The 22,189-nt window shown below is 37.9% G+C and overlaps 1 protein-coding gene across 3 annotated transcripts in view; it reads left to right on the top strand.

Annotated features, from left to right (window-relative positions):
- The window catches only part of ZNF277 (zinc finger protein 277), a 113,748-nt gene that overhangs the window by 60,183 nt on the left and 31,376 nt on the right, over positions 1-22,189 (top strand). For 2 of the 3 annotated variants that reach the window (XM_030308252.1, XM_030308254.1), the window contains exons 2-4: positions 7,859-8,060; positions 15,498-15,586; positions 15,867-15,949. In XM_030308252.1, coding sequence (XP_030164112.1) covers positions 7,859-8,060; positions 15,498-15,586; positions 15,867-15,949 — 374 coding nt within the window. The remainder of the gene's footprint in view (positions 1-7,858; positions 8,061-15,497; positions 15,587-15,866; positions 15,950-22,189) is intronic. The other variant, XM_030308253.2, reaches the window with a different exon arrangement.

A 22,189-nucleotide genomic window follows, 5' to 3' on the forward strand; every position in this document is an offset into this window, starting at 1 on the left:
TCCAAATTTAAATATAAATCTTTGGACCAGCATTAAGGTGCACCAACATGTGATCCATCTACTCTTGCTGCCTTTTCCTACCTACACTCTAGCACTAATTGGACTATTTTGATTTTTTAACTATCTATATATATACTTGCTGGAATTCTTTACCATTTCAAGAAGACTCCATGAAGATTCTCTTTCATTTATCCTGATTTGAGGTTTTTTCCTTCCATATCCCTTAACCCTCAACTTTGCATATGTTGAATAGTATTATAATTATTTGTATAGTTGTCTCATATTTTCCTCTAGACTAACAGTTTCTTCAGGATAGGGATTCTATATTAATAATCTTTGTAGTTTTGATAGTGTCTAGCATACACTTTGTGCATAGCAGGTGCTCACTTTTTAAATGATAAATGTAATCAAAATTTTTCATCTTAAAATGTCAAGACTTAGTAGCCAAATAAAAGTATACTTGCTTTATTTCTTTCTCTTAATTTTATCTGTCACAGTCATATTGAGTAACTTGTCAGAAGACATGCTTTTTATTTCAAAAATTTTCAGTGTTAGGGAAAGTTGGTTGTAGAGAAAAATCTCTCATAGTTTTCCTTTTTGTATATTTTCTTTCAAGCCTTGTACTTATATGTGGGTGTATGTACATGTATGTTTGTGTGTGTGTGAGGAATTGTGTGCAGTTCATTGTGGATTAAGCTCTTTTTAATAAATTTCAAACATGTTTTACAATATTTCTCCATTGTCTTCATAATTGTCATTTAGCACGTGCATAATACACAGCACATACATGCCATATTTTAAAGAACTGCTTTTCATTTGCATGACGCCTAGGTGGTTTCTATTACTTTGCTTTATAGGTGATGTTGTAATAACATTTTTACAGTTTTTTGCTTGTGTTAAATTAGCTCCTTAAATTTCTAGGCAAAGCGCTTATTAGGTTTAAGGGTTGAATGTGTTTATAACCCTGTTTCCATACCAAAGGCTGTGGCAAACCTGCCAGCTATATTTGAGGGTACTAATTCAGCACACCTTCATCAGCAGTCTCAGTGGTGTCAAGAATGTATAACAATGCTCACCTAAGTTCATCTCCCTTTCCCGTATTCCCCTAGTCTTAGTGCTTGTATAGTAAATTAATTTTTTAAATATCAGGCCACAGTAATTTACATAATAAATTATTAGCCCAAGGGTATTTACATAAGAGTCTTATGTTCTTACTCTGAGCTTTAGAGATAGATTGCGGTTAAGAAGACTAAACCAATCTTTTCCATTTTCCAAATGCATCTGTTAGGGGGCGCACTCTTAGAAATTAAGGGACAGACTTACTTAGGAAGTAGAAAGCCATGTTTTTAGTTTAAGTGAGAAGTACCCTCAAGAACTTAGAAATAAAAGTTACTTCTTAAGTTTTACTTCCAGAATAAAACTAAGATACAATAAATGACATTGAGTAGGCATTGGAGTCCTATGGAAAGATATGTTCTAATCAAAAGCTTAGAGAAGAGGCGTGAAAATATCCAGAGTTGATAAGATACTAAAGAAAGCTATCATCAAAGAAATTACACTAATATAATAAAGGACAACTGTAAAGGAAATGGGTTTGGTTTTTTTTTTTTTGAAATTAGGAGCTTGTTTATAGCAAGTTAAAACTACAAAAACTACAAAAACCCTGCCCATCTTCATATTCCAATTTTTATAATGATTATCAATTAGATTATCAGAGTGTGATAAGAGTCACAACTAAACTTATTTGATCTGGGTCAAGTTTATCACCAAATTATCGCTTTATATTTTTTTCAGGGTTTTAGCAGTGATATTATGGTGGTGTACACAGCAAAGTGTGGGTACTTCCTTAAAGGAGGAGTGATGTGTGAGGTGTTCTCCAATTCCCCATGAAGGAAGGCTGAAAGCCTGCTCATCAATTATTTGTTGATATGGGCTTTTCTTTCTCATTTGACTTAAGGAGGACAGAAACCTCAGAAGCTTCTTCTTTATCCTTCAAAGCACCAGCAGCTTTTATCTATTTGGCAGGAATGATACACTATAAAGTCTAGGGTTGTCATTTTAACACTTAGATAAAATATGAATTCATGACTGGTTTGTTCCCTAAATAGAACCTTACTACTCAAAGTATGATTGTGGATAAGCAGACTGACATCACCTGGAAACTCAGACATGCAGAATTTCAAGACTTTTTACCTCCTAGACCTACTTTGTTAGTTCATGTCCTCCAAGAAGCACACAGCAAGATGGGATTTGACATGTAAGAGATTTGGGGAGAAGACACCAGAGGACGGAAAAGGGAGAGAGTGCTGGAGAAGGTAGCAATGTAGGTCTGACCCCTGTGAAGGAAAGAGGGAAGGAAGGGCAGTGGAGTAGTCTCAGACAGCAACACAGTTGTAAGTAAGCACAGTTCTGGCAAGCTGCTGAGAGTCCTCAGCCACTGTCATATGTCAGTGAAATTCTCTCTCTCACAGGAATGAGCCTGCGTTACCATTTCTGCTGGCTCTAATCATTTACTGAGAGCAGCGTGTGGAAAGCTTGGCTTCAGTGCAAGTAGGATTTCAGAGCACAGCACCTGAGACTATATTTCAATTATGCTCATAGCGACAGGAGATTGGATTGGCATGTTTCCCCAGTCACCACACCTCCTGAATCAGGATCTACACTTTAACAAAGTCTCCAGGTGAATTATAAGCATGTTAAAAGTTTGAGAAGCATGATCTTAGAATAATAATGTGGTTCTTTGAGGATCTTAGCCAGAGTCAATAAAATTGTTCACAATCAGCATAGGATCTCCTCAAAAATTCAGCTCTCTTGAGATGGTATTTTTCACAGTTCATTTAAACAGAGTTGCTGTTCAAAGTGAGAACTAGAGCAGATAATTTGTTGTTGTTAATTTGTAACAAATGTGTGAAGCAGATATGGGGCCAGAATTTTCAAGATGCTTTGCCTCTTTGCTGAAAGGAGCTAGATAGAGTTTATTTCCTTTTGCCTTTTTGAGTTCAAGGTCACTGTAGCAAAAAAAAAAATCTATATTTCTGTATTTATTTTTTTACCACATGGTAAGGTGTAACTATGATTCTTATGATGACAGCTAGAAATAAACAACCTGTTAGACAAATCATACTAAGTTGTTTATGCTGACACAGTGCTTAGAGTTTGAGAGGCTCTTTTTAGGACAGAATACGCTATCAAGTAAGCTTTGCCACCAGGCCCTGTTCCTGATTTACAGACTTGCTGTGAGTTCAAAATACCCATACTCTAATGTATGATCAGGATGTCCACAATCCCTTTGGAATCATTCCTTGAACCATTGATCCCCAGACTTGAGTTTAGGAATTACTGCTCGGTAAAAGTTATATTTCGTCAGTCTAACAATAAGGCCTTGAAATCATTACTTTTTAAAAAGCACTCCAGATTTGGAAACCATTGCTCTAAAGTAAAATATATACTTGAGTTCAGGCCTTTGCTATAGAAACATCCTCTGCCAGAGTGGTATCACTTACTCTGCGTTCCAAATGCAACTTGTCTCTGTTTACTGGTAAGCATGGGTGAAAAATAAAAAAGGAAGTTAAAAATCCCTAAATAAACCTCACATACTTTTATTACACTCAGTAATACTTGTTATTAGAATTTAGTATAATTTTTACATCATTATTTATTACCAGTGGGTTCATTATACCAAGGCCCACAGTACTAAAGATTTGCTTATAATTATTCTGGACTGCTCTCAATCTGAGGCAGAAGAAGTTCCCCTAAATACAGACAGCCACAGGTGTTCCCTGAAATAGAACTTACCTGAAAGCTGAGTCAAAGGTATAACTCTAGTTTTAGGTATCTCTGGTCTTATTCATTTTTTCAAGCACATATCAAATACCATGTACGTTTCAGGGACTATAGTGTACACCAGAGATATGAAAACAAGATTTAGTCCTTGACCTGAGGTGTTACCATACTACCCGAGGGGCACAGATATACATGTAAATAATTAATTGTAATAGGGATATTTGCTATTGTTGGGCATGGAGAGATGGAGTGAGTCAAACCCTCAAGAGGACTGGGGGAGGAGGGTTGCTGGCAAACAAAGAAAATAACGTAAATGCATCACATGAGACTCCAGTCACTCCTGCCCTTGTCCAAAATCCATGTCAGGAATGTTTAACTTTGGAGCAGATTACCTGAGCTCTTCTAAAGCTTTACTCATTATCTGTCCTTCTCACAGAACAAAAAAGTGCCTCTACACATGCATTCCTAAAGTGGTGATTGGTGCCCGTCATTCATACAGCCTCCCCTGCCGGAATCTTTTTATTTTTTTTTTTTTATATTTTTTTTTTAAATTTTTTTTTTCAACGTTTTTTATTTATTTTTGGGACAGAGAGAGACAGAGCATGAACGGGGCAGGGGCAGAGAGAGAGGGAGACACAGAATCGGAAACAGGCTCCAGGCTCTGAGCCATCAGCCCAGAGCCCGACGCGGGGCTCGAACCCACGGACTGTGAGATCGTGACCTGGCTGAAGTCGGACGCTTAACCGACTGCGCCACCCAGGCGCCCCCCCTGCCGGAATCTTAAAAGGCATCCCAGGCTTCTTCACTCCCTCTGGCCAACCAGTAATCAAGAACTGTCGCTGCAATCTCTGCATCCTCCCCTCTCTCCATTCCCTCCAAGCACTGCTAACATGGCTGCCTCCAACCTGGACACTGCAGTAGTCTCCCAACTGCCAGTCTCCCCATCTGGAGACTTATGTCTCACAACCCATTCTCCCCAAATCAGTGTAAACATAGGAGTGGCTCTACTTCCTACAGGAAAACGTCCAACTTCCTCAGTGTTATGTGTAGGGTAAGAGTGCTCATGCTTAAGCCAGACCGCTTGGATTCAAATCCCCGCTCCACCATTTACTAGCTGTCTGGGGAAAGTCACTTAGTCTCTAAGTGCCTCAGTTTTTTCAACTATAAAATAGGAAAAGAAATGGAAGCTCTGTCATAGGGTTATTGTGAAGGTTAATTGCGTTAATAATGTACATGTAAAGGGCTTAACAGTGCCTGGCACAGAATTAACCCACAGTGGCGGTGGCAGTCATGATGCAGTAACACAGTGTGCATGCCAGGTAATTAAAGATGACCAGGACTCATCTTGCCTTCCAGCGATTAACAGTCTGAAGTGGGGAAAGAAAGACATAGGTAAACAAACTACTTCTTTTGATCACTGCTGTCGTAAATTTGAACATGATGCTAAATGATTAAGGAGTCAGGACTAAAATCTTGTCCAAAAATGTTCTATTAAAATTTTTATTCTCTGAATTACATAGTAACTCGAGTTCCCAGATATGACTTAGTATCTCCTAAACCACAGGTTCCTCATACATGAAATTCGCATACTTAGGATTTTGTTCCTGTATGCCTTTACAGTAACCACACGCTGTTTGGTTCTACCATGTATGAACATTTAGTTTCATTCTCTTAGAAATAATTTGAAGAAAGAGAAACTGGGCCTTGAACATACAAAAGGGAGGAGGAATGAACCTCGGAAGAATAGAGAGTTTGTACTGAAACATTAGGAAAGAATACAGTGACAGAGATAAACTGTACCCAGTGGTTTTTGGAGGATGTGGGCTACTGACATTTGTGTAAGAATTGCTGGTGGAACTAGTATCAGGGACACGGCAGGACACTGGCAGAATGCATAGATTCAGCGTGACTTATAAATACGTACCAATTCAAAAAGGCACTGAATATACACATTACAGAAAAACACAGATTTGGGGAAAATGCCTTTTGGAACTAGAGGCAGAATAATGTCGTGTTTTAATTTAGGCTTAACTTGCTGTGTGTGTTTAGGCCACTTGATTTAACTTTTCTGAGTAATCTGATCTGGAAGATGAGGGTTATAATAGTACCAACTGAATAAGGTAGCGAGAATTAATTGAGAAAATGCCCTGAAGCCCTTTGCTAGGGTAGTTTACAAATATCAGATACCTAGTAATGTTAGCTCTTGCTATTGGTGATGATTAATACATTGTTTTCTGCAATCAGGCAAAATGAATTTACACATATCATTCAAATTTGGGGAGAAGGGTGTAAGACAGTACCTGTTATTTTCTAGATGGTATGTAATGTTTACTAATGGTACCTCTATTTAGAATATATGCTGTCTTTTGTTGTCCTGTTCTAGTGGATGTAAAATACAGAGTTTCATTTGTTTATTACCTATTTCTCTTTCCCTGTCTTATTTTTAGCATGAGAGTTAAGTTCCTACAGAATTTAACCTACAACTGAAGGATATAACCTACAACTGAAGAACTGTAGAAGTTCAGAACTCCTTGCTTCCATTATGTAATTTAATAAATATAATTGTTGGTAACATCACTTTTGTTAATAGTGCTTCTAAAGTGCTTATACGTTTTTAAAGATTCTCTCCGTTGTCATGTATACCCTATTTCCACCTTTTCTGGTATTAAATAATTTTATGGAACTAACATAAAAATTTAATTTAGCATACTTTAATATGAGCAGAGTATCGTGAGTGATGTATTAGAGGACATGTCCGTTGGGACACCTTCCCACTCCAGCTCAGTTGACTCTTCTGTCCCCGTGCTCCCATAGACCCTATACATTTTCCGTCTCTCTCTCTTTATCCTTTAAACTTATTTGTACCGTCTAACAAATTGCAATCACTTTAGCCTTGATGATAAGAATCATGTCATGCAACGTTAAGCAGAAAAGACCAGCACTCAGTAAATACTCAGCTGATTTTCGTTAAGTGAGTGAATGAATGCTTGTCCAGTTCTCAGGCCATGGTCAGCAGTGCAACATTAACTGATTCAGTGAATTATGCAATTAAGAAGGCCGTTAGAAACAAGTTAAAGTAAGATAAAAACAAGAAATAAAATTAACAGTAAGATAATTCCAAAGGCTTTTCTGTGGTATAACTGTCTTTCTTTATGAAGGTTTCCTGCCCTTCCTCAGATGCTAAATGTCTTATGCTAGTTGCCCAGTTACTAACTACTCAATTGCCAGCTAAAGGTGACCGATCCAGTCTTTCCCCCTGGAGCATTGAAGAGGGCTCCTGACACACCTGGCGGTGGTTTGAGGCATGAGTTCAGAGCTATAGATCTTACACAGCTCAACTCTCAAAGATACCATAGGTGATGTTAGGAAAATGAATAATATACACAGAAAAAAATGTTTACCGTGTATGTCTAGTAAATGATCATTCATCTCTTTGTTCATAAGAACTTGAATTAAGATACATAATTGTGTAACAGGCGAATGGTAGACATAAATCAACATCAAAAATTACCACCTGGGCCACCCAGCACATGCTATGTCAACCCAATGTGAGAGCCGTCTTCTTTGCACGTGACAGATAATCAAACAGGAAAGAGTTTGCAGGTGCAACAGGAAGCAGCTTGAAAGACTGGCCTGGTATCATCTGGAGCCTCAGAATATACCATTTACTTCCCATAGTGTGATGACTATCAGCCATAGGTCACAATTGGGCCATAGAACCTTAACCCAGCATGTTGCAGCCTTCCCCTTGCAAGTACCCCCGGAATTGCTGCCGCTGGCCAGTGTCCAAGAATGCCTGAACAGCTGCTCTGACAAATGGGTTTCCCCCATTCAAGCCGGCAAATGGGGAGTTGGAGCTGCTTTGCACAACTCCCTGCCTCTAGGTTGCAGAATCTACTTAAAATGATAATAAAATATCTTGTTCTCTGGCACTGTGGCACTGTGGATTTTTCCTTTTACTGCAGGAGGTAAGAAATCATCCTTCTAAAGAGCTGATTGCAGCTTTTTCTTTTTTTTCTTTTCTTTTCTTTTTTTTTTTTTTTTTTTCCTTGTGTTTTCTTTTTCTCTCTCCCAGACAGTAAGGATTGTATCCTGGAGCCGCTTTCCCTGCCAGAAAGTCCAGGTGGCACCACCGCTTTAGAAGGTTCTCCATCTGTGCCTTGTATTTTCTGTGAAGAACATTTTCCTATGGATGAACAAGACAAACTTCTGAAGCACATGATTATTGAACATAAGATGGTCATAGCTGATGTCAAGTTGGTTGCTGATTTCCAAAGGTAAGTTTTGGTTTTGGCCATAAGAGAATTAAATTCAGTATTCCATAAAGGAAAGACATAACTTATATATAAGCTTATATATAAAATTATTCTTGTGCAAATGTGAAAATTCATATTCTTTTTCAAGCATTGTTGGGAACAGGGATCCTTGGTTGGAGCCTGCGAAGCCAAAAGGATATTGTCCAAAGAACTCTCAGCTTAAGTGCTGTGATGAGCATTTTTCTGGTTTTCTGACAAAAACCAGGAAAAAAGTAGGGGCGGGGGGAGGTCACTCAATAAACCAAAGGCTTGACATCAGTCGACTGAGGTACTGAGGGGAAGAGGATGAGGATGAAGAACAGAAAGAGATAAGTGGTTCAGGAACTGCCAACATTGGGCGTGTGTGAAATGTAGGAACCTCACCTATATAGCTAGGACCCAAAGTGAGCTAAACTCTAATCTATGAGCACCTGACTTAGAATATCCATACCAACAGACAAGTAGTATAAGCATATTTTTTTTCCAGTTCCTAGTTCTTAGAAGAGAAATGCCTTTTCTTAAGCAAATGGAGTGAAGTAGTTTTGTTCATGCTGTTATTAGTTGACACTTGGAAGTCCAAGTTGACATTTGGAAGCGTTTTCCATGTACATGCTATCATGATAGTTAACTGGTTTTGTACAATTACTAAAAGCATACATTTTGTTATAGCTGGCCAGGAACCATTTTTAGATATTCTGCCCTGATTTCTCTACAAAACACTGCAGTAACCCAGATGTTGTAACATCTCTGCATCTGAACTCTGTATCTGCCAGACCACATCATTCCTAGCAAGCAGTTTCTATCTTATGATGGGTCTTGCAAAGCAGCAGCCTATATTATTGAGAGTGGACTATGAAACCAAGCAGGCCTAGAGTTGAACGCAGACTTAGGTGACTTCCTAACCATGTGATGTCCAGCAAACTACTTAACTACTCTAAGCATCAGTTTCCTCATCAGTAAAAGGGGAAAATGCTGACTCACATAAGATTGTTGAGTGTTACATAAAACAGGTGCTTCATATAGCACCAACTAGTACCTGAGACATCTTTTATATCCAATAGATGGTAGCCAAAAATTTTATTCTATTTTTATTACAAAAGATATATTTGAAATGTTAGTTTTCTGCAACTATAGCTTGAGTTTTCAATAGGCATTTATGCTGTTCTGAAACTCTAATTATCATTTGCGAAATAAAACTTTTGAGAAAATTTAATTTAGAATCCTTAACACTTCTAAACTTTGAGAATAAGTTTGTTTTCCAGTTGGAATAGCCAGAAGGCCCACAGGGGTGTTGTTCTCTAACCTTTCATGTTCCTCTCAATTGCCTGGCACCAATACAGAATGTCTGTCGAGTACCTTCTGCATTATTATGGCCACTCAGCATTGCAATTTTTGAATAGATTTTGGTGTTACCTGGTCGGGAAGCAGAGATAGAACAGAATAGCAAAGGGGAATTATGTGCATGATATATGCCACCAGCTGGTTGAATAAACTAATTATTACACAATTTCAGAGGAAGAACTTCATTCTTCTCATTCTCATTCATTAATCTTTATTTTCAGTTAAAATATTTGTGCTTTTGTGTTTGTGTGTGTGTGTGTGTGTGTGTGTGTGTGTCCTGGGAGTATTCTTGGAGCTTCCTTATATATATGATATCTAGTTGTATGTAGTCAGATCTGTTGATTTTGTTTTAGATACTGTTTGGGCTAGAAATTTTCAAATTCTTATCAAGCAACCATTGTCAAGACTATCAAATGAAATACTCTCTTTTTGTGTTTATTTATTTGAGAGAGAGGGAGAAAGCGCTTGAGTATGCCTGAGTGCAGAGTAGGGACAGAGAGAATCCCAAGCTGACAGCAGCTCCGGGCTGACCCAGTGTGGGGGTGCTTAGTGAGCCAAAATCTTGAGTCGGACTCTTAACCAACTGAGCCAACCAGGTGCCCTGAGATAATCTTTAAGTCTTGAACCACTCAGCTTCTCTTTGATGTCATCTCTTCTTTTACTCTGCTTTATCATGTAAATGCAAATTCTCCCCCAGGAATTGGAGAAAAATATGGTGATCTACCAGTGATAATTGAGAAACATTAAGGTTTTCTTTCTCCTAAAATCTGTGAGGAATATCTAAATCAGAGTTTGTATTTTCCCTTTGTTCTTATGTATGATAGCTAATTTGTACTAATCTCTCTTTTGTATCATTGATACTAATCTCATCAGTGTGTGGACAGGAAAATCAAATTATTTACTAGGTCTCAGACTTAGAAGTCAATAGTTAAATGTTGGAATCGGTCGCCCTCTAAATGCAGTTATGCAATAAAATAGGTGCTTTAATTAAAAAGCAAAAGATACAGGTGCGCCTGGGTGGCTCCGTCAGTTAAGTGTCCAACTTTTGCTCTCAGCTCAGTTCATGATCTCACAGTTCGTGGGTTCATGCCCCACATTGGGCTCTATGCTGACACCATGGAGACTGCTTGGCATCCTCTGTCTCCCTTTCTCTCTGCGCCTCCTCCCCCTCTGTCTCTTTGTCTCTCTCTCAAAATAAATAAACTTTAAAAAAATAGAAAAAGAAAAAATACATAGCTGATATATATAAGTGCTCTCTAAATAAAGTGTGTGGTTAACATGTACTTTAAATTTGGAAACCTAAATTTTCCTTGTCAGCCGTCCTCCTAATAAGTTTCACTCTTGTGGTTAGTTCAAATTGACTAAGAATGTATGTAAATAAACTCTGTTACTTTTAAATATTTTTTAATATATCCAGTCTCCTTTAGATAATACCCTCCTACTATTTAGGGAAACTAAAAATTCCTCTCCAAAACAATGTAAACATTGACTATTTGTGATAAGAGTTAAGTTGGAATCTTCTTAACATAGGACTTTTTCCTAACTTCAGAAAAGTCACTGGTGTGTGTGCGTGTGTGTATTTACATATATATGTATATGTATTTATGTATATGTGTGTATATATGTATATACACATATATAACTTCCCAGGAATTGTTTCTTCTGAGTACAATGAGTAATAAAGATGATAAATAATAGATGAGATAGACTTATTTTGTGCTTTACAAGAAAGAAGCTATAAATTTTCATGTTAAATATATTTAACATCTTCTTGATCAGAAAAAAGTTAACAGTAAAACTTTCTCAGAGTAAAACAAAAGTAAAAATCTCCTTTGTGGGGCCCTTGCATGGCTCAGTCAGTTAAGCATCTGACTTTGGCTCAGGTCATGGTCTCACGGTTCTTGGGTTCAAGACCCACATCGGACTCTGTGCTGACAGCTCAGAGCCTGGAGCCTGCTTTGGATTCTGTGTCTCCCTCTCTCTCTCTGCCCCCCCCCCCCCACCGCTTGCACTCTCTCTCTCTCTCTCTCAAAAATAAATAAATGTTAAAACAAAAAATCTTTCCTTTGAGCCATCTACCATAGTTATTTATACTGAGCTATTTGCTAGCTTTATTCAGTAAATAAAATCTTCCTAGAAGATAAATGCTAACTCCTTAATTCTTGCCCCTTTCTATATTAAATTCCACTAATTCAGTGCTATTTAATTAACAACCATATCTCAAATCTTTATGCCTGTCAGTAAGCACACCAGTTACAGTGAGAGGCTGGGCAAGCAAGATTACTAGGATTTTTTCATGAGATAGTTCAGTGAAACATGACTGAAATTCTTTTAAAAGAAAAAAGTATTTGCTGATGACCTAATAATTACTTTTATGGCTTTTCACTGAAGTACGAGATGCTTTGATTACTGTTTTTCAAATAAGGGGTTCATATCACATATCATTTCTTGGCTGCCTTTAAATATTGACTGCAGGGGCACCTGGGTGGCTCAGTTGGTTAAACATCTGACTTCGGCTCAGGTCATGATCTCATGGTTCATGGGTTCAAGCTCCACATCATGCTCTGCACTGACAACTCAGAGCCTGGAGCCTGCTTCAGATTCTGTCTGTCTGTCTGTCTGTCTCTCTCTCTCTCCCTCTCTGTCTCTCTGCCCCTTCCCTGTTCACACTATGTCTCTCTCTCAAAAATAAAAATAAACATTAAAAAAAAATTAAATATTGAGTAACTTCAGTGGTGCCTGGGTGGCTCAGTCGGTTGTGTTCGACTTCAGTCCGGTCATGATTTCATGTCTCATGAGTTCGAGCTCCACATCAGGCTGTGTGCTGACAGCTCAGAGCCTGGAGCGTGCTTTGGATTCTGTGTCTCCCTCTCTTTGCCCCTCCCCCACTCGCATTTCTCTCTCTCTCTCTCTCTCTCTCTCTCTCAAAAATAAACATTTTTTAAAAAAATTTAATAGATAGATAAATAAAAAATATTGAGTGATTGCGTTTTTAGCTTTAAATAAATTAGACAAATAAGAAAAAATGAAGAAGAGACAGATTAAATGATGCCTTAGCATTCAATATCACCCAGATAGCCTTCAGTGGAATGTAATCAGGAATGAAGAACCTCTCCATGTATTGTATTGTATCAGTAGCCATGATGAAACTTCACATCAAACTTGACTTTCCTGGCTTTTTTTTTTTTTTTTAACTCTGTTACCTCAGCACCCAGTTCCACTGTATGGATTTGATTTGTCATGAAAATAGATGGCTGTGTAGTACAGTTTGGAAGAACAATACATCTTCTGTTCCTGACAGGAGTAGAGGTTCTCCTGTGCTCCTTCATCCCTGGCACCACTTTGCAATAGAAAATATGCTGAGGGGAGAATGAGAAAAATGGCTACGAATGCCATTTTTATTTTCTTAAGTCTCTTGCCTTTTATTTCTCCCTTTTTGTCTCTCCCCTTGTCCAGGGGAAGGGGCAAGGAGGGGTTAAGCAGCCGCTGGGGAATGGAAAAAAATGAGAATAAGAGTAGCTGTGTAAGTGCTGTAGCTGCCCCAAGTGACCAAAGAATAATGTTTCAGCCTTTTGTAGATACTTTTCTTCTTTTTGTATGTGTTGATGGATCTGATACGCACTTGCCTTCTGCATCTGACACTTCCAATATGGAAGCCAACACGCTAGACATAGGGTCAGTATTTATGGCTTGAGGCTGAGTTGGAGCCTCAGATAGGTCATTTTCAGATCTCTTAAGATAAGGTCTAGCACTATTCTATAAGGAAAGAGTTCTCTCCTTGCTTACTTAACCAACCAGGTACTCAGTATGGTTGTACATGAGAAGAAAAAACTAAAGACGTGGTTTTATTTTCATACATTAGTCTTTTACTTCTTTTCCTTATATATTCCATACTCAGTGTTGTCATCTGTTTATATTTATATGTGTCACAGTTCTCTCTCTCAGACCTCTATCCCGGCACCAATTTTTTTTTTCGAGTACATGAATGCCCTTTCTGTAGAGGACCATGGGGTCTGGACAATAATGTTAAGAAAAGGGGAAGTAAGAATAAAAAAGAGACAAAATATGGAGAGTTGAAGTCTACTTAGAGAACCTTACAGGAATTTTTAAATGCTCTTCTACCTCTTAAAAACATTTCTTGGGGCACCTGGGTGGCTCAGTCAGTTAAGCATCTGACTTCAGTTCAGGTCATGATCTCACGAGTACAAGCCCTGCATTGGACTCTGTGCTGACAGCTCAGAGCCAGGAGCCTGCTTCAGATTCTGTTTCCCTCTCTCTCTGCCCCACTTCCTGTTCATGCTTTATCTCTCTCTCTCTCTCTCTCTCTCTCTCTCTCTCTCTCTCTCAAAAATGCATAAACAGTAAAAAAAAAAAAAAATTCTTGTTAACCTACTACTATGTGCAAAACGTTGCTAGTTGCTATAACAAGCTATTTAAGGGGTGCCTGGGTGGCTCAGTCAGTTAAGCTTCCAACTTTGGCTCAGGTCATGATCTCATGGTTCAAGAGTTCAAGCCCTGCCATCAGGCTCCACACTGACAGTGCAGAGCCTGCTTGGGATTCTCTCTCCTTCTCTCTCAGCCCCTCCCCACGCTCATGCGTGAATATGCACTCTCTCTCAAAATAAACATTTTAAAAGTGAAATGTCCAAATGTTTACTGTCTGTTACTAAATCTATTTCAGTAAGTTCCATCTTTTTCACAGGTTTTCTTTTTCTGTTCTAAGTGTTTGGGGTTTTGGATTGTATTTTATCTATCAACCATATAGCCTGATAAGCTGTCAGCTATATAGTCAACCTTTCCATTGCCTTTCTCCACATGAAGGAGACCACATTCTCTTCTTGGTACCATTTGATAAGGAGATTGCAGTTGCCAATAGAAATCTTGTTAGATAAATGGGAAGATGAACAGCTTGTTGAATCCTGTCATCTTACTCCTCCTTTCATCAGATAATGCAGGTTTGGGTGTTATGCTTTGCTTTTAAATTTAGCCAATGTGCTTCTTCTAATTCTGCTCAGCAGATACAGGAATTATAAGCTTGGCTATTTTTCCAATCATCTGCCTCATTTCAGACAGTGGGCACAAATGAAATTTCTCTGTCTTGTTATGTATATGTTGAATTTAGACTGACTTCTCATTGCCTTATTATTTTGCCTTCAGTTCTTTTTTGTGGGAAACCAATAGCTATGTCCTGGTTAAGGAGATTATAGGGAACACATTACACTGCTTTCTCACCCTGCTGAAAACAGGGGACCAGTATCTAGTTAATGCAGACCAGTATCTGGTTAACATCTATATAGGGGTTGGGTCCTGCTTGTGCTCATGAATTCCTTAGACCAAGTTATCTGTGGAATATCTTATCTTGTTCTCCACCCTGCTTTCAGCATCTGCTCTTTTGTAGTCTTAGGAATGCCTTGTTTTTTTGCATGCTTTCTATACTTTCTTACTGGCACGTAGCCACTGACATATTGCACAATGTTTTCCCTATAATGTATGCCTAATAAATATGGGAGCCTGAGAGCAGCTCAGGGAGACTTCCCTTGGCCTCCCTCTCAGCTCTCTTGCGGAGTCTTGAGTAATCCGTCCTTTCTGCCATTCTCACCCTTGCTGGACAAAGCCAAAAGCTGAACCCACAATTGGTGACCCGACATGATAAGCTGAACCCACACTTTTTGTGTATAAGATGACCACCCAGCTTTCATTGTATTGGAAAATGTGTGATAAAGCCTGTCTAAGCATTGTTACACTTAAAATTCATATAAACATAGATGCAATTTCAGAAAAACTTCTTTATCACATAAAAATAAATCATTTTTAATGTTCCCATATATCTGTTTATTGAATTTGGGAATAGTAAAGTTTAATCATTTCCATTCCTTTACAGAGTAATTTCATTTCATTGAATATTTATTTCATATTTCTACAATGCTCTGCTGCCTTTCCATTTACAAATTTTCTAGCAATTATCAGTCAACAATTTTATTGTTTTGGGATAATTAAATGTTCTTATCAAACCCTATCATTCTAAAGTAAGTAGCATATTGAGTCTTCTTACCATCCTTTCTTTTTGATTATTCTAAGGTACATTTTATATTGGAGGAAAAGGTTCACTGAACAGCCTGTTACAGATTTTTGTAGTGTGATAAGAATCAATTCCACAGCTCCACTTGGTAAGTATACATCTTAGCTACTATCTTTTCCCTACAATGCAAAAATTCAAAGGATAATCTTACTTTCTTATATTAGAATTCTCACTTTCACGATAGCTAAAATTAAATTGTTCTGTTTATGTTGCCCGACTTCAATAAAGCTAAAGCAGAGCTGTGTACCAGAAGAAAGATCCTAATAGACATACATATATATATGTATATATGTTTTTTAAAAGAATAAATCTTTCTGGGAAAAGATGATAAATATCATTTCTCATTTATTTTCCTAATCTCTCAACAGAAGAACAAGACAATTACTTTTTGTTATGTGATGTTTTACCAGAAGATAGAGTACTTAGAGAGGAACTTCAGAAACAAAGACTGGTAAGAATTATTTTAGAGAGTGAACAGTGTGTCGGAAATACATGCAAAATCACTTTTGTTATTTTTTTTTGTTTGTTTTCACTTTTTAACCTGTAAACTTTCATGCACAAAAGAAACAATACAAAAAGACCTTAAAACAAGAAAAGTATCCACTTGATTGGAAATTAAAGTATTTCATGTTAAAAATGCAGTGAGAATTTTTGGCTTTGTTTTGCTTCCTGGATTATCTCTAAAATAACAACAGGGCTTACACATTTTAGTGTAATTTTAGCTGCCTGGCACATGCTAGGGTTCAGCAGTTGTGGAAAAATGCCCTCAGCTAAAATTGAGTTGAATTAATTAACTTTTTTTTCTCCTCCTCACTGGAATGTGCTATACACTGGCACTTCTTTTATTCTCCTTATGAATTAAGCATATGGTTTGATCACAGTAGCCTTTCTCATTTTCAGCCTTAATCATAAGCAAGCTTATTTGAATATCTCAGCATTTTTGGTCTGTAAAAAAAGGTAACTATATAGAAGTGTGAAAAATTTTATGTTCGTAAGTTGAACAGAAATTGGCTCATTTTTTTTAAGTTAATAATTTTGCTTAAAAATATGCAGTTTTCCATTATTTGTGATTTAGTCTCAACTGTTACTTGAAAGTGACTTGCTCTTCCTTTAGTAGTTACCTGTTAAGTGTTCCAGTGTCTTTGGATTGGGCTAGATAACGTTATGAAAGAGAACTGTGATTTCAGTGTTCCTACTAAATTCTCAGGACATCTAAGAATAAAATAAATCCTATCTACCATAGTCCTAGGATTTAAGAAAGTCTCCTGAATGGGGCACCTGGGTGGCTCAGTCGGCTAAGCTTCTGACTTCAGCTCAGGTCATGATCTGAGTTTGTGAGTTAGAGCCCCGCCTTGGGCTCTGTGCTGACAGCTCGGAGCCTGGAGCCAGCTTCGGATTCTGTGTCTCTTCCTATCTCTGCCCCTCCCCTGCTCATGCTCTGTCTCTCTCTCTGTCTCTCAATAATAAATAAACATTAAAAAAAAAAAAAAAAAAAGAAAGTCTCCTGAAGCACATTATATTCTGTAAACATCCCAAATGATTATTTCTCACATAAGGAGAGATGATATTGTTAGATGTCGATTTATATGTAAGAAAAATTAGGCTTTTACTATAGCACCAAACTAGTAAGGAAACAGGACTTCCTAAGTTTTTCTTCTTTCCCTATTGTAATGTCTTAAGAAATCTACAAAACAAGGATGAATTTACTGTCGTATTTTATGGATTTTGTTTGCTTGTGCTTATTCATAATTTTTTATTGCTTTGCATTTTTTCACTGTTGCTCACAGTGGCTTTAATGAAGATTGATCTAACTGACATAATCCTGGTGCCCCCCCCCAAAGATTTCTTTGTATCAAACCCTACTGCTTCACCCATCACTATTACCACATACACAGAATCTTTACTGTATGTCTACAGATAGATACAGCCCCTAGAAATACTATATCTATAAAATTTAGGTGACCTTTTAAGATTCTGACACTAATTTCAACATGTGTTTGTTTTTGGTTTTTTTCCCCAAATCACTAATCAATTCTCCAACACCAGCTGAGTGTCCTACAATTCAACTCAATTCTGACACAATCTCCCGAGAGATAGTATTGGATTCCACAGGTTAAGGGCTCGGTCCCACAAATCTGCCCTCTACTTCAGATGTCAGTCATAAGTCCAGGTTGTTACCTGTGCTTCTGACCCACTGACTATATAAATCAGAGGTTTCCATGACCCTCCCCCCTGCCCACCACTGCTGCCTTGAGTTGATTAATTTGCCAGAGGAGCTCACTCTAGGAAATCAGTTTACTCACTAGATTACCTGTTTATGTCAAAGGATATCAAAGAATATGAATCAGTAACCAGCTGAAAAGCTACGTGGGATGAAGTCCCAAGCAAAGGAGCTTCTATCCCTGTAGAGTTTGAGGCCTGGCAAGACAGCACATGGATGCGTTCTGGTTCATCAGCATGGAAGCTCTCCAAACCTTGTCCCTTTGGGTTTTTTATGGAGGCTCTGTTACTTAAGATATGTCTGATTAATTCATTGGCCATTGGTGATTGAATTCAGTCTCCATCCCGTCTCCCCTCCAAAATTCCAATCCCGTAATCACATGGTTGGCTCCACTGACCACCATTCCTCATCCTTAGGTTAGTGCTTTCCAAAAGTCACCTCATTAACATATCAAAAAACACTTTTTATAGGTCTCAACACTTCGGACTTTAGGAGCTATGTGCAGGGACAAAGACCGAATATATGTTTCTTACTATAAATTACAACAGCACACCTTTTTACCACTTTATAGACTGACAAAGTGATAGATTTGATAAAAGTGAGTATTATAGCAGCTTAAGCAAAATGTGAAACTGCAGTCAGTTCATACATATGAATATATTTGTTGAATTCCTCCTTACCTACATGATCATACAAAGAAAAAAATGAGGGGCACCTGGGTGGCTCAGTTGGTTGAGTTTCTGACTTTGGCTCAAGTCGTAATCTCACGGTCCGTGGGTTTGAGCCCCTCATCAGGCTCTGTGCTGATAACTGACAGCTCAGAGCCTGGAGACTACTTTGGATTCTGTGTCTCCCTCTCTCTCTGACCCTCCCCCATTCATGCTCTGTCTCTCTCTCTCTCTCAAAAATAAGTAAACATTAAAAAAAAAATGTTTTTAAGTGCAAGGCACAGTTCATGACATAAAAAAGCATACAGTCTAGAGAGAAAAGCAAATATGTGTTCTTATCTCAGTACTGGAGATGATAGAATATCTTATTGGGCTGTGAAGATTGAGATAATGCATGTAATACACTTAGAACAAACAGTATCTGCCACATAGAAAGTGCTCAATAAATGTTGTAGACAAATAACACTAATAATACTGTGTCTTAACAATGAAATGGATTTGGATAATTAGTGAGTTGTGGAAATGGGAAGAAAAGTGCATATGGATCTAAATATTCAAGATGTCGGGAAAATTGATTAAATCTAATCTGGCTATGGTAGAAAGATTTTTGGAGGAGGAGTATGGGATGGATTTAAAGAGATGTGATGTAATTAAATTGTAGAAATCCTTCAGTGCCAGGAACATTTACTTTGTAATAGAAAAGACCCATCGATGTCTCCTCACTGTCTCTGAAAATGAAGTGGAGCTATGTAAAAATCCATTTAAAACTGATAAATCCTGGCAAAGAGCAGACCAACTTGGAGATAGGAAAGAAGCTAACCATTACTGAGTGCCAGCCATATGCCATGCCTTGCCTTAGGTCCTTTATAATAACCCTGTGAAGTAGCTATTAAATGCTGTTCTGTTGATGAGGAAACTGTGGCATAGAAAGACTAATTTGCCCAGGACGACATAGTGAACAAGAAGCAGAGCTGGGACTTTAAGCCAAGTGTGCCCGATACATGCCTTTGTAAGGGGTGCCATGACAGTCTAGTAGTAATTTATTCAACTTCCCGTATGTCTTACTGTTATTCTGGACTCTGTGAATTACTCCATCGTGGATGCTCATGGTCTGACAGGTCAGGGTAGGTAAAGGATTGAGGCTAACAATGGAGTTTAGGGAAAGCAGAGATTTCCAATTGGCTGTCACTGGGAATCATGGCCAAAGGATCAAAAAGAAAAGATTTGCCAGAAAGCAGGAAGACAGGCTAAATTTGCAGTCAGTCATTTCATCACAATTTTATGCTCTATAGTGTGGAAACATGAGGTTGGTGTAGATGATCTTCCTTTAGGAGTTTGCATTGATGACAAAATATCTCTCTTTTATGTATGAGCTCTACACATCAGTAATAGGCATTTCCAGATGAAGTCCAACTGATCAAATGGAACAGCTTTCATTAAAGGTAATAATACATCTTTATTCCATCAAGAACAAGAACTTTTTTTTTCATTTTTTTTTAATGTTTATTCTTGAGAGAGAGAGAGAGAGACAGAGCAGGAGCGGGGGAGGGGCAGAGTGAGAGAGGGAGACAATCTGAAGCAGGCTCTTGGCCGTGAGCAGTCAGCACAGAGCCCTATGCAGGGCTCGAACTCACAAACCCAGAGATCATGGCCTAAGCTGAAGTCAATGCTTAACTGACTGAGCCACCCAGGTGCCCCAAGGACAAGAACTTTTTCAACCAATTTTAAGAATATGCATTGGTGTACCATTCCTGAAAGGTGCTTTGTTATCAAGTATTGGAACTCTTGAAGAGGTTTATGCCCTTGTTCTTCTCCAAGAACTCCTCCTAATAGAATTATACACCCAGAAGGTTAAGTCAACGACTCTGCCACAGCTTGACAGTTTTTCCTTATTTAGTCTTTCCTTATTTGCTATTGATTGTATTTTACCAAACAGTTTCTCTTCATTCATCAGACTTTCAATCTAACTTCTGGAAAATATACTTTAAACTAGTCAAGCTGCTTTATGGTAATGGGTATATAATCTAAGCTGTGTTTAAGTGAACTCAGCTTAGTATCAGTAGCATCTCAACTCCAGTCCATGAGGGAGGACCCTCAAACTAGAGTACTAGTGTGGCATTTGCTGTCCTGATTTGCATTAATGGTAACTTGTATGTGGATTATTCTTTGATATTTACTCTTTCATTTGGAACTCTTTATTGAGTTCATAGGATTTGAGTTCATACTCACATGATTTGAGTTCATATTGACTTTGTAACTTCTTTGAGGTCAGGAGTTATGTCTTATATTTAAGTATCCTTCAGTAGTACTCAATATATTGCTAAGTTCATATTGGTGTTTTTCCCCAAACTCCATTTTTTTTTAATTCTTATTTCTGTGTGAGTAGCTAGAGACAAATAGTCTAAATGATTCACTTCATGTTACCATAGCAGATTTAAGGCTAGAGCCATATTTCTTTTTTCATTTTCTTCTAGACCACTGGTTCCTTGAAACATTTGTGAGTTTCATGTGTTCCCATTTTTCATTTTGAAAGGCTTAATTCCTATTTATCACTTCTTTGAATTTTTTTATTTGTATTCAGAAGGGAACTACAGAATTAGGAAAGATTCTTGAGAATTTAATAGGTTGTATACATTCATGTCTTAAGTTTCTTCTTTAAAAGTGTTCCTTTGATCTCACCATTTTACCTTAATGTCCTCCAGTGACTCTCTACCCTCTTTTCTCTTCAGTGGGTGTATGTAAGTTTCTCAAGGTCTTGTCTCTCATCCAGGTTGTGTACTCTCATAACTACTACCACTACACTAACAGCTCAAATACTGGTGCTGGTGTAGAGTAGGCAGTTAGAATAAATACCTTTTGATTGAGTTCGTTTATAGCTTTCATCCTGGCTCACCTCTGAACCCCAATTCTAACTGCCCTTATGTTAAACTTCTCCATATAGATTTCCAATAACACCGTAAGTTGAATGTGCCTAAAGCTGAACTTATTTCTTTCTCTACTGAAGTGTGTGATTTACCTGTTTTCTTATGTAATGATACCACCATTCTCCTAATCACTCAATTGGGAAATTTCTAGGAACATCTTTAATTCCTGTCAGTTCTACCTCTGAGTCCCATATCCGTACCCTTGTTTGTAATCCTCATGACTTTTATCTCACCTTCCCAATGGACTTACCTCTCCAATCAACTGGCATTACCTCCAGAACTTTAATAGTAAAATATATAGCAGATCATTTTATTCTCTTCCGCTAAAACCTGCAATGGTCTTTATTATCTATATATTCTTAAGATTTTCTGGATTAAGTCTGTATGTCAGTGTCTTTTACCTTTCAGTTGCCCAATGTCAGTTCATTAATTTATTGAATAAATATTTATCTTGCAGCAGACAGTGTTCTGGATGTTGTTGCTATAGCATTGGGTGAAATAGGCCACATTCCCTGCCCTCTAGTGAAAAACTGCATGTCTCACATTTACTTAAGTGTATTAGATACTTTCAGGACTCTGCTTCATCACCCAGTAATGCCAGCCCCACCTGTCCACCTGTATAAATAACATACCCCTCAAGATACTGCTTAAATGCCACATTGCCACAAAAGCTTCCCAGATGCCACCTGTCAGAATTAATAATCTCGATTGAGCTCTTTTAATGCACTATTTTATTTGGCTTTTCAATTATAGCTAGTTTAAAAATCTATCTTCCTTACAGGAATAGATGCTTCTTAAGGGTTGGGACTGTCATGTTTACTTTGTATCTTCTCAGCCTTATTCATAAAGGTTTAACTTAAGGGGCACCTGGGTGACTG

This window comes from Lynx canadensis, chromosome A2 (genome assembly GCF_007474595.2).
Source record: "Lynx canadensis isolate LIC74 chromosome A2, mLynCan4.pri.v2, whole genome shotgun sequence".
Taxonomy (NCBI): Eukaryota; Metazoa; Chordata; class Mammalia; order Carnivora; family Felidae; genus Lynx; species Lynx canadensis.